The sequence below is a fragment of the Morone saxatilis genome, unplaced genomic scaffold (assembly GCF_004916995.1).
Source record: "Morone saxatilis isolate NCDOM2014 unplaced genomic scaffold, NCSU_SB_2.0 Contig2, whole genome shotgun sequence".
Taxonomy (NCBI): Eukaryota; Metazoa; Chordata; class Actinopteri; family Moronidae; genus Morone; species Morone saxatilis.
This window is the reverse complement of record NW_023339762.1, coordinates 3605666-3619168: the sequence shown is the minus strand read 5'-3', so window position 1 is coordinate 3619168 and position 13503 is coordinate 3605666. Positions and strand designations below refer to the sequence as shown.

Sequence of the window (13503 nt, the reverse complement as noted above, 5' to 3'; positions counted from 1 at the left end):
AGAGCTGTCACATGACTGTGTTAGCCAGTCACACGGGACCCTGTGACAGAGCAGCACAGATGAGGCGCCATTCTGCTTCCTGCCTGCCTGTGTGTGTTTGTCTTAATTACTGCATGACTGCATACTTACTGCCTTACAGTTTTACCTTATTTTACCTACTTGTGTGTGTCTGTGTAGCAATGTGCCTTCTGCACTTACTGAACATCTCAGATCAGTCTCTGTAGGTGAAAGTGTGTGTTGCAGGTGTGTGCTTACGCAATCATCAAACTGAACCCTCAAGGTAAACTCCTCTTAGACATTCAGATTGTTCACACTTCATAGCTACTCTGGTTTCATTTTTGTGTACTCTAGCTCTGAATCAAATCAAATACAAACAGTCTGTTTTAATTTGCCATTACTGGCTAGAAATGTTGAACCAAACACTGGCTCTAGATTGGACCTTTCATTGGTTTTTGCGGGTTTCACGGTCACCGTAGTTTCTCTTTCACACTTGGAAGGCTGAGCTATATTCAAATGGTTGCAATTGGCAACTTGACTACCAGATGCCACTAAATGCTTCACAGTCTCCTAAACCAGTCTTATATCGAGAAGGTTGTTGTTTCTCATAATGATGCAATGATTTGTCGTATTTGGTATACTTAAAACACACAATAGGTCACTAAAAAACGGGAGACTGTTGGTAAATTTAGCAGAATATAAAAATGTAATGTGTGTGCTCACTGTGCGGGAAATAATGGCACCTTAACAGGCAAACAAAATTAGATTTTAAAGCAAGACTGTGTAGCTTTTTTGAAAGAAGAAATAACCCATTCTTCCTCTCACAGATAGATAGTTAAAGAGATTAGCATTAAAACACATCCTTGCATAAGTCAATACGTAATACTGGTATGACCAGTAGCTTATGTGTCTAATGTGTCCAACTTTAGCTCGATATTGCTATGTGACTGACATTACTGGCTTAAATCACTCTCATACTTTTATCAACTACTGTACATGGATTTGGATTTTTTTTTTAAATACAACTTGAATAATACTCAGATACAACTTTCGAAACAGTAAATAAGAATCTGTGACCTATATCAGCCTTCAACAGAAGCATGAACAGCAACAAGTGCTTACCCACTGCACCATAATGGTTGGCCTCCCTCAGTTAGGCAACTAATTCACTGAGTAACTACAGGTTTATTAACAATATAATCTGTCTAATAGACAGCACAATGGCATGGTAAAGCCTCCAGGGGAGCCAAGCAGAAGTGGGCAGCAGCCAGGCAGCCTAAAAAATTGCCAGACAATGCCAGATGCTTGATAAGAAGCAAAGCAGTCTGCCAGGCAGCCAAACCAACCCAGCAATAATAGATATCCCAACAGAGTGCCCTGTATTAGTTTGCTTCCTGTTAGACACCTGGCAGTCTCCAGCAGTCTACAAGGCAATATTATTATTACTCTGCTGCCAACCTTCTGACATTTCTGGAATGCAGTGTAATAATCTGCCACTAGCTGTTTGACATCTGTATTTATTTTGACCACCAACAGTGCTGCTCCACCTTAAATAGACCTAAATCACTTGAACTGCAGTTTGTATTTTGTCTTCTCTTGAGGTGCATTTCTGTATAAATAGCACATTAGTTTTCCCCCTTTCTTTAGTAATCTTTCAGGTGAATGTCCGACTTCTTGTAATATATCTTTCCTACCGTCCTAATGCTGTCTGAGACCCACAGCCTTGTTATATGCACTCATCTGGTAGGATAGATTAACAATAACACTGACTTAAATATTATGTCAATTATTTTAGAAAAGGACATCCGATCACCAATTTTTATAATACATTTTTATAAATGTCTTATTTTTATAATATTATTATTTTATTTGTGTATAGAAGGATGTGATCAGCTGTTGAATTGGAACAGGGCAGATCTCGAGGGGTGGCTAACATTAGCCACGATAAGCCACTGGTCATACCAGACCAGGGTGTGCCTTGTCACCCCCAGTTTGGTGTCAAGTGTTGTCAAATTCAACACAAAAAATAACAAAACATAAATAATAAAACATGATTTCTAATGCCACCTGTATGATATTGCTATTTCTACCCAATGCCTTATTAATGTGTCACAATTCAGTAATAATATTAAATATATATATATATTTCCCACCCCTTTAGGTCTCTATGCCACCCTGTGAATATAATCCGAATATATTTTAAGTTGTTTCTTGATGTCTTTGGTGTAACCTATTACCTGCAGTGTGAGAGAAGAAACAAGGGATGCTTCATCTTCAGTTCAGGCAAACCAAGTATACAGTGAGTAATTGATTGAATATGTTGCCATATTTGTCTGTAGACACAAACTACTCATTCTAAGATAACAAAAGCATAACAATTCAAGTGATTATACACCAATGAAAACATACCTATGAATATCATATTCCATTTCTAACAATGTTTATCCTTCTAAATGTTACACACTGGACCTTGAAGTCCCTTATGGCGTTTGGCATAGGGTCAAATGGATTTTCCAGGGTCAGCAGTGTTTGCCAAATGTGCCAAAACAGGTGACGTTATACATACCACAGTTTGGGAGTTATGATTTGGTATGCTTTTTTAGCAAACTTACATTGATTACATTTGAACATGAGTTGATATGGTGTATGTGGTCCATCTGTTGTGTTTTGTTATATTTTTGATCCTCTTCAGCTCAGCATAGCATTTTGTCCAATCAAGATTCTGCTTTAAAATCCACATCAGGGCAGAAAAATAGCACGCAGTATGTATTTTTCACATTTATAAATTTAGTTTCATTCAGTTTGCTGAATCTCAGGGGCAATAAAAAAAATCCATGTGTGAAAAATGTAATTTTGTATGTTATCAAGTGCGTGATGATGGCTTGCTAAGCGCATGCAGGGTTGGGTTGATTTGGTTGGTTGTTCAGTAGGGGACCAAACCTACTGAGCCCACTGACCTCTCACATCAAACAGAAGGCCGTACAGCCTGAGGTCTAAATATAATCTACAGCTGACTATTAGTTTTGTTTTCATCACCACTGACCCTTCCTGAAAACACATGTCCTCTATAGCTGCAATATTAAATTTTAATAAATTATCCTTTTGAAGGAAATCAATTCAAACGAAAGCAGACATTTTGTTTTTGTCTGTTTTGATTTGTTGTGTGCCCTGTTCATGCGGCCAACTAATCCTTGTAATTCCTCATAATTTTATCATGACAGATTAATAAACAATTTACGGGTCAGTTTATCATTTATCTTTGAACTGTTGCCACAGTGTGTTAAGCCCACATATGTGTTTTCATCCTGCCATTAAAAATGATATCTAATGCGGCCTCTTATCATAAGCTGTGTAAATGCAGGGCACTGATGCCACTATACAGTAGGTTGGTCTTTGTCTTATTTCTGTAAAACTTCGAGGGTGATTGTGATCATGTGGTTTAATTTAACTGGAAGCCAAAAGACCATTTACTTCATTTTATCAGGAAATATTTTCGGTCCATAAAATCCTTGAGTGTAATTTTCTCTGTATTTATTAAATAACACAAATTCATTTTGTGCTCTGCTCAATCGCATAGATGAAGGTTGTTGCATGAAATTGATGTTGTTTTTGTTGTGATAACATCATAGCACCTTATTACTGCTTGTTGTTACAGCTGTATTTCGGGGCAACGCACGACAGACAGGGCAGACGTCACATAAGCACAGAACACTCTGTTTCCTTCTTTATCTATGGTAATGGTTACCCTGGTGACAGCATCCCTGCGGTTGCTGTAGAGACCCAGCAGCAGAAGCAGCCCTGCTGTCAAGCTGAACGGAGCTGTTGATTTACTGTTACCTCAAATAGGTTCAGTCTCTGCCTCGTTTCTTTTCATCTAATGATTGGCCTGGTATTTGGATGGCATTAGTTTGTTGTTTTGAGGTTCAATTCTTTTATTGGACGCAGCTCAAGTTAAGTGTCTTTAATACATGTAGATTGAAACAGGGAATTTCTGTGGATTAGCATATTAAACGTCTCATCCTTTTTTATATCTCCTATTTTCTTCCTCTTTGATTTGGAGGACATTAGGCTATCAAAGCCTTGTTATAGTCAAAGTGTCCTACAGTAGAAACTGAACATGGATAGTTCAAAAAGCTCTCAGGTTCTTAATTTGTTCACTGTAAAACATGTCTGAATCCACAGAGGCAAAAAAAGGGGCAATTATTCATTACTTTTTCTGTCCCCCCAGCAGTCTCCAGTAAGGCGATGATACATACGCATGACAGAGCTTGACACAGCAATTCTTTAATGTTTGGGACTGAACTGACCCAATCACCCAGAATGTTCGACTTAAACAGCTGTGAAAAATGGCATTTTGCCTTGACATTTTGTGACTTTTTGTGATTCCCAACCCCCATACCAGTCCAAAAACTACACACACACGCAAAGTGAAAGAAACCTACTCAGTCTCATCTATGGTATGTCGATGGCCTGTTTAATTAAGGGAATTAAAATATTAACTACGGCTGTAAAGCAGTAGGATTAAATGATTCAATCATTTTTAAATTGAATGGGTTTTAGCTTTTGTTGTATTAGGTAGATTGCATGTTTCTTCTCTTTTATATATATCTTTATGTAAAGGAACATATACTTGAGTGGGATATTTCCATGTCAGTTTCATATGGCATCACGTTGAGCAGAAGCAACCAAGACAACGATGGCATGGTGCAGTGGAGCCACTAATTTGACTGTACAGTTCCTAATTGCTCTAACAACACAGGAAACACGCCTATTGACGTTTTCACAAGGAGCTCAGTGGCTTCTACAACTTCTGTAAACAAATATAATATCCTCATTAACTGTATGTTGTGACAGTATCACATACATTGCAATAATGTTAGCGACATACCTAGTATTTGATTTAAATTTACATTCCATTGAGCTCAATTTGACGCCATGGTATTACATCAGGCGTTGTAATATCAAAGTGAGGCAGTACTGCCATGTCAAGGCAAAGCAGCTCCCATATGACATCCCAAGAGAAATCACATCAAGTAGAGAATAAGTGATGAGCTGAAGTCTTTTACTGGGTTTTGTTTGTGTGTGTCCCTTTCAAATGAGAAGGTGATGCAACTGACAGAAACCGAGGTGCTTCAACCTTAGCCATTAGCTATTCGTCATCCGTCCATCCACTATGTGTGCGAATTGGATAAATTGTGTGACGAGGTATGGCATTTACCACAGCTTGGCTTGGCTTGGCTTGGCTTTGTAGAATAACTGATAAAAAAACAATCATGAGAAAAAAATAAATTAGTATATGATGGTTTTATACAACTATTAAACCTACAAAGGTGCTTTTCTTTAATATTCCCTGTTTAGTTCATGTTCTGTTGCAGGCAGTTCACACATTGGGTAGCTGTTGTTGTCAGGCAGTTTTTCTCACTCTTTGGCAGCTCTTCTGAGTATTACTGAGAGAAGATGGCACACTACCTTAATTCTACTCACTTTCCTCCTCTCAGAGAATAAACTTCTTAGAATTGCTACTTCTCTACTTGGGTTTTCTGAATTGCAGTGCGAGGAATTAGTAGAGATGCACTGTTTTTGATGCCCAGGTAGCCTAATAATGGTATGATGGTCTTGGTCACATCTTGCCTTGCCATGTTTTTGCGTCTCCCCATCCATCCACCCATCCATCCTGACTGACTTTGTACTCCATCTCACACAAACAGATGGACACTCTGGATCACTTTGGTGCTGTCAGATCCTGTCAAAGCGTCAGTCCCGGTCACACTAATCTGTTGGCAAATATAGAAACTCATAAATGCCCGACCAAATATTACCATGAAAAACATCTCTGTGTATTTTTTCGGTATAGACATGACACTGATTGGGTATTCTCCTTGCATCATCATCCATTGATCTGTTTACCTGACCATCCATCCGTTCGACTCCATTCAAATTGTTTCCTGTTCTCGCCTCCACACAGACAGATGGATGCCCTGAATAGTTCCAGGAAATTGTTACATGTCCATCCTGTTGGACGGCCTCACTCCTGTTGGACAAACCTACTGGCTTTGGACCATTCTTACTCCCACTGAGTCTCGTACCACATCGAGTATATCCGTGCTTTGACTTGTTACCAACCCTCCCACTCTAACCACAAAGGCTTAATTTTTTAAGAGAAAATCAGTCATTTAAACATTACACATTGGCAACAAGAATCCTATTTTTCATCCTTAAATGACTCACTCTTCTCACCAGGGACCACCTAACACATGGTTTGATAGTATGCCCTTTATTTGGTTCATCTTTCAGAAATGACCTCAGCCACAAAGCCCACCACCGACAATTAAATTGCATTTTGCAAATTGCAAATTACAATATAATGCAGATTACAGTTTAATGCATTGACAAGAATTTTATGTAAAAACATACATGCATATCTGTCAGTCAGAAATTATAACTGACTATACAGTTCCACGTAGCTTTTAGTGTCTTTTAGCCTATTGTTTCGGTTTTCCAAATTTACTTATGGTTCTGTCTGCTGCTTCCATACGTCTCCCATATTAAACCATTATAGACAGCCATTTCCAGCAAACAAACTAAGACGACTGTACCCTATCAGAATCTTGGGCTAGTAAGCTAAACTAAGCTAAATATTTTTCAAAGGAGTTGGTTCACCAAACCAAAGTTAAGATGAAAGATAGCATAAGAGAATGTTGGACGACTCCAACGGAATGCCCATGTTGCTCTGTGTCAGCTGGATGTGTCAGTATGCAGTTGTTTTCCATAACAACTGCGTAAGCTAATGGTATGTCAGGCTGTCTTTCTGTGTTCGTTTTTTAACCACCTACAGTAGTGTTCAGCCAGGCTAGCAGCTCTGTAAGGCTGTACACAGCTGTGCTTTGGGCAAATTGTCAACATTAGCATGCTAACATGTGCGCAACAACAATGTTAAACATGCTGGTATTTGACAGGTGGTGATCATTTTAGTTTTGTATGTTAGCACGCTAACATTTGCTAATTACTACTAAACATGAAGTACAGCTGAGTACAGCTCAAGGGAATGTCATTAGTCGGATATTTGTCAAAATATTTCCGTCCGGAACAACCAACCAACATTGCTATCCATAGAGCCAGTGTGGCTAAAGATCTTGTTTGGTGTGGTCGCATTTATACAATATAGTGATAAATTGAACTGTGTGAGGGACTTTAAATTATCCTACACAGCAGTATGCAGCCCTGGACAGGTTTGTAAAGAAGAACAAGCTGTGTGCAGTTTACCACTGTACTGTATCATACACTAAGATCATGATGGGAATTTCAAATCAGTTCGTTTCTCCTTGCTGTCATTTAAGGCTGCTTCTACCTCACAAAGTTGTATAGCCTTGTATAGCTTTGAGATAACACATGGAACTACGATGCACATGAACTTTATTGTTTTTATTTTTATTTTTATTTTTATTTTTTATTTTTTTATGCCTTTTTTATTTGATAGGACAGCTGGAAGACAGACAAGAAAGGAGGAGAGAAGGGATGACACGCAGCAAAGGGCCGCAAGTCGATTCGAACCTGTACTAAGCAAGGACTCAGCCTCAGTACATGGGTCGCCAGCTCTACCCACTGAGCTAACCATCAACTTTTTCAGCCCGAAATGCTAGTTGGTTATTCTGTTAACTGAAATTATTTTATTATTATTTTACTTATGAAAGCTTGGCAGACTTTTACTCCCCCTAAATCTTGGAATATGATGCCAACAATCTGCACAGACTTTTTCTTCTGTCTTCTCAGTAACATACAGTATATGAGCGTTAGTGTGCCCAGCTTTTGGCACATTGTGTTCTTCTGTTTCATCACTTTCTGAGGCTGCACAATTTTCTGCCATGGCTTAGACCACTTTTTTGCTCGGACTAATGAGGTGAAACTACAGTGTCTTCATTATTGTGGATCATGTGACTCTATACTGTAGCCCAATCTTATAAATTAGACTAGAAAGTCTGGCCTAGTTTTAGTAACATATTATGCCCAGGACAGCTCTGAGACAGAGATTAAGATGCATTATTTTTCATCTGTCCTGTTTAATAACTATAATAAAGACTGGCCACCAGTTGGCTGGTTGGCAGATACAGCTAACCAGACTACCCCTCCCTCACTTTTTCCTCTGAGCTTCACAGAGCTGAGGACCAGTTGGCTTAGTACCATTCTCACACTTCCTAACCACCTGTCCTGCTCACAGTCAGAGTGGCAGCATGGATCAACTCTGCTTGGCCCACAGCTCCAAGTAAGCTACGCGGGACTGAGGAGAGTGAAGCCATGGCCGTAGACTTTTATTATTATATTATCACTGGCACCTGGACACGGCTAATCTGAATGGTCAGAAAGCTTGTAGTGACCTGGCAAGGCTTTACAGGGTTGGGTTGGCATCTACAGACATTCAGTGGGGCAGCAGTAGACCCTATGCCAGCTGGCAAGGCACTATGGTCAATACATAACATGACACTGGTCTAAAGCCTTGTAAATGACCAGTAGTGCTTTGTGCACCATTTCCATTTATGATTCTCATAATCTGCTATAAGCTGTATGTTCTCACACAGAAATAGGCAAAAAAATGTCCTGTGTGTCCAAATAAATAAAGCAGGTCAGTTCTGATCCACATTTATCCATCTTTAATCCACACTTTCTGTTCTACCAACCATCATCCACCATCCATCTATCCTGTCCATATTTGTTCTCAGTGGAGGCTCTTCTTTCCTAGCGTTTTGTCAGAGGTCTGATGGTAGAGTCACATATGTTGCTCTCAGCCAGAGCAGGTGGCTAGCTGTTGGAGAAGAAAACACTCAAAACACTACTAACAGTTATGCATATGGTACAGTCCTTCCAATGATCCCACCAGCCATTGATCCACTCATTCATTCATTCATTCATTCATCTCTCCATCTATTCATTCATCCTTCCATTACTCCATTCAAACAAATTGATTCCCAATAGCTATCCAAACAGACAGGTTCCATTATTGACCCAGTCATATTGTTACTCATGGCATATATTAGTCCTTATCAGGGAAGGGGTAAAAAGTGCTGGAACAACTCAAAGTCCAGTGTGTAACATTTAGGAGGCTCTCTTGGCAGAAATGGAATATAATATTCATAACTATGTTTTCATTCATGTATAATAACTTGAATAAACGAATCATTGTTTTCGTTACTATAGAATGAAATTTTAAATGAAAGAAATTTTTATCTACAGACATGATGAACTGCCATGTTTCTACAGTAGCCCAGAGTAGACAAACCAAACACTGGCTGTAAATAGGTTCTTTTGCATTTTTCACAAGTTTCACAGCCACTGTAGTTTCTCCTAAATACTTCACAGCCTGTTCTCCATTCCAAGTCATCAAATACAGATGCGAGCAGTGTTCAGTTAGATGCAATCTGCAACTTCAACGTTGGATTCCACTAAATCCTATACACTGGTCCATCAATGCAAGAAATACTGGTACATTGTAAGTAAGTACATATAAAAATTATAAACAAAAGGAAATATTTGAATAAATCATAAATCAGAGCAGGCAAGACCTTCAGACCATCAGAAACTAATATTCTAAATAAAAAGAAGCATAACTTAAATCTATATGCATTCATTCATTCATTCATTTGGACCACTTGAGGGTAGTGTAGTGAAGAAAGAAATAGCTGTAAACACAACATTGACATGTTATCACCGTTTAACTGTTGTGGCGAATCGTATAAAACAGTATTCACTCTATTAGCTCTCTTTTGGTCTTCACCAATTTTTGAAAAAAGTACCCCTTTTACCTCTTTAAATAACTCTTTGGCTGCTAATTCTTTCACTATGTTCACCAGCTAGTTGCTAAGCTTACTCGTGTGCTGTATGGTGCTGGGCACGTCTGGTTTGTTTATCAGAGCTTTCATGCTTAAAACAGCTCCTTGCTGCTGAGAGTGAATGAAACAATGAGCTAAAAGGTGCTAAAATGCCCTGTAGAGCTGAGGGGAACCGCAGTATTGGGTAATAATTCTCAGTAGAAGTCCTTCTGTAGTGGATTCTGGATTACATGAATTCCTGCAAAAAGATAAAATGTGACTCTTCAGTTAAGTTTAACGAGAATGTTACTGTACTCTCCCTGCCGTGCCCAAGTAATTGCCCCTGCCATTTCTAGCTTTGTTGTTTTCTCCTCTCTCAAAGCGACTGATGGAGCCCTGGATGCTGACACTAACATACAACATAGACCCAGATAAAGCTGACAAATGAATTGTCTATCAATTCATTTCCTCTATTAATGACATTTATGTAACATTCTATAATGAGGAACAGATTGCTCGGTGTTGGTAGTTAATAGCGGGGTGGTTGAAATGCTTTATAGCAGGTGTCCAGAGGATCTACAGCAGCTAAGCCCAGAGCTGGTTCTATAAAGCCTCTCTTGCTCAGAATCACTGTCTTTTAATTAACCAATCCTCCGCAGAGACATGGGGAGCGTGGGAAGTGTGCGACACATATGCACGCTTAACACATTTGCAGGCTGATGTGAGTGTGCGCTTAAATAAATGTAAAAAACCTACTCTCTCTGGCACTCGCTTCCCTCTTACGATATTTTACGCGGAAACTCTACGTCAGCCTGGATTGACGCCAAAGCCAACCCTTTCTACTTCAGAACAAATGAGCAGATGCAATAAACTGTGTCACCCAGTGAGGCAGCCAGCGAGCCAGTCAGACGGTCAGCCTTGTTTTTTCTCATCTTTCAATTCCACTAAAGCAAGGTGCCTTTGAGACTGAATGTATTAGGCAGGATAATCGCCTCAGCCTGTCAAACCTTCAGGCTTTGTTGAGGCTACAGAGAAGATGAAGACAGTTCACAGAGTGGAGATGAAGGCCGAAGCTAAATGCTTTGACTGGATGCTATCTTTGCTGCTCCATTTCCATAATCTGACTCATTTAGTGTAAAATTTGAAAAGATGAAAAACGACTCCATAAAACTGTCATTACTTACAAATAACTCACACCAACCAACTTTGCTGGGAAAATATACGTCAGTCCCATCAGCATTGGTCTGAGCTATGAGCTGAGCTGGGGCGTGAGTGGTTGTGTATGTTCTTGAAATAATAAATCCACAGGCTAGCATGGCTAACCTAACAGATCAGATTAGTATCAGTGAAATCACAGCTGATTAGGGTGTGTATGTGTGTGTGTGTGTCCTAATTTATGCACTCTGGAACATCTAAATGAATTTCCTATGCTTTATCCTCTAAAAACATAAGTGACCTACTTTAGACATTATTACTATTTCCCCACAATCTCAGTTTTAGAGCTTTTTTTAAATCCATTTGGATAAGTGTGTGTGAGACGGAGGAGAGAATGAGGAAGAATATGCATATGTGCATATTTGCTGGAGAGTGGTGTGTAAGTGTGCATGCTCTCATGATGAGAGTGTGTGAGTGCGAGTAGAGCGGTTTTAAATCTCCTGGTAGTTTGAAAGTTGTGGTGGCATTATGTGGACTACTGATTTGAGGACTTTGTGTGTGTTTGTGTGTATGGAAGGACACATTATATGAGTTAAACAAGGAACTGAGGCTCCGGCCTGTGGGACAGATGAGTCAAAGACTGCCCACAATGTTTCTGCTTCCCATAACTCCTAATTAAGTTACATTTTGTCTTATTTTTCTTTCACCCACCCCTCCCTCCATCTTCCTCTCTGTCCTGTTTCCTACAGCTAAGGGAGGTCACCATGAGTCAATGAGACGGGCTGTGCCCTCCAACCTCTCAGCCACCCCTGGGACTGGCAACGGAGCTGGGTCTGAAGACAAAGATGCAATGGATGGGACTGAGGGCGGTCCTGGAGCTGGACCCAGAGCATTGCCTGAGGGTAAGGTGTTTGCTGGGGCCAGAACAGCGGTTTGGACTGAAGCAGAAGCAGGAGCACGTGTGGCAGGTGCCAAAGTCTTTGCAGAGACTGGGATTATGACGGGGAGAGGCGCCTGGGCTGAAGTCGGGGCTGAATGGAGACCCAGGGATGCAGAGGGAGGTAACCTGCCAAGCATGCCCAGGGACGCGGCTGCCTGGCTGGGGCAGCAGAGGCTGCAGACACGTGGAGAGGGCCAAAGAGAGCAGGCGACCTTCTCATCAGTCTCCACCATGCTGGCAGAGACGGTGGAGCTGCAGGCACCAGTGTTAGAAAAACCTTTAGGACTGCTGTCTAAAGCTGCTTGGGCCACAGGCTCCTCTTCATCATCATCCAAGGCCTCCTCCTCCTCCTCCTCTTCCGCAACAAAAGCCTCTTCTTTGCCGTCCTCCTCCTCCTCGTCCTCCTCCCCAGCCAGTAACAGAGACACTGAGACAGCAGGATCAGGCAACGTCTCTCTGGTTGTCGTCAACAGCAACTCCTCCAACAGCAACAGCAGCTCCAGTTTGGGTATGGTGCAGAGCTGTTTGGTCTTTTACAAATTTCAACTTTTTGTGGTGCAATTCATCGCTTGTTAAACCCCTCCCCCGAACAGCAATTGGCCAATCATGGCTTAGCATCCATACACAGCACAGCAGACCTGTCAACCTTAGATTTCTCCACGTGCCAAAACAATGTGCATGGGGCTCTAATAAGACACATTTGTACTTACAGCATTGAATACAACAACAATGAAGATCCTCATTTCCATGTCCTACACAAATCATCAGTTGGTGAGGATGTTGACTTTTTACCTGGGACAGGAAGCTTTACCTTCAGTCTTTAAGCACAATTTTAGCTGATAAAATCTGCTAGCAATATTGTGATTTTAGCCAATGAATTTAACGATAGTATGGAAATGAGAACCCTGCTTTGGTTTCAGAAAAAACTAGTTTTGATGGTAAAACTGTCAACGTCTTTGTAAACTGAATACACTGAATACATGAGAATGGAAAGCTTGACAGGCAACAGTGAGTAAGGGGGGTGGGCCTTGCAAAGGTCAGTGGTTTTGTTTAACCTTCAGCCTTTTTGAGTAGTCGTTAATAATCATTGTCATCATCCTCACCTCCATGTTTCTCCACTTCCTGTCATACCATCATCACAGTAACAGTGACATCATCAACCAGGTAAATCCTCAACATATATTTTAGCTTCCAACACAAGAATGAACAAAATGCATTATCCGATTGCCCAGTATTTCCTGTCACATCGCTTCACAATACAACACGTCCTCATGTGGTGATGTGAGGGGAGGATAAGAGGGATTTGGGATCACTCTCAGTCTGAATGGATTGATTGCCTCCCTGTTGTTTGCTCCAGCCTCCTTTACACCTCTCATTGACATGTATCCGACTTATTTGTGTTGTCTAGAGATGATTTAGATGGATTAAATCAACCCCTGACATTAAAATGCTCTTCTCCCTTGCACATTGAAATTGGATTTCTATTTTCTGCGCACTTCATCTTATGTATTTTCAAATTGACAATAATACTGACATTTATGAGAAAACTGACAATTCAATCTTGACAGGTTTGTTATTAACCAACTGCCAACTGTTTTATTTGCATGACTT

General features: G+C 40.4%; 1 protein-coding gene across 1 annotated transcript in view; it reads left to right on the top strand.

Moving 5' to 3' along the window:
- kiaa1549la (KIAA1549-like a) overlaps positions 1-13503 on the top strand; it is a gene marked incomplete in the record, with an annotated part of 101197 nt that overhangs the window by 25660 nt on the left and 62034 nt on the right. The window contains 1 exon segment of the mRNA XM_035664260.1: positions 11702-12400. Coding sequence (XP_035520153.1) covers positions 11702-12400 — 699 coding nt within the window.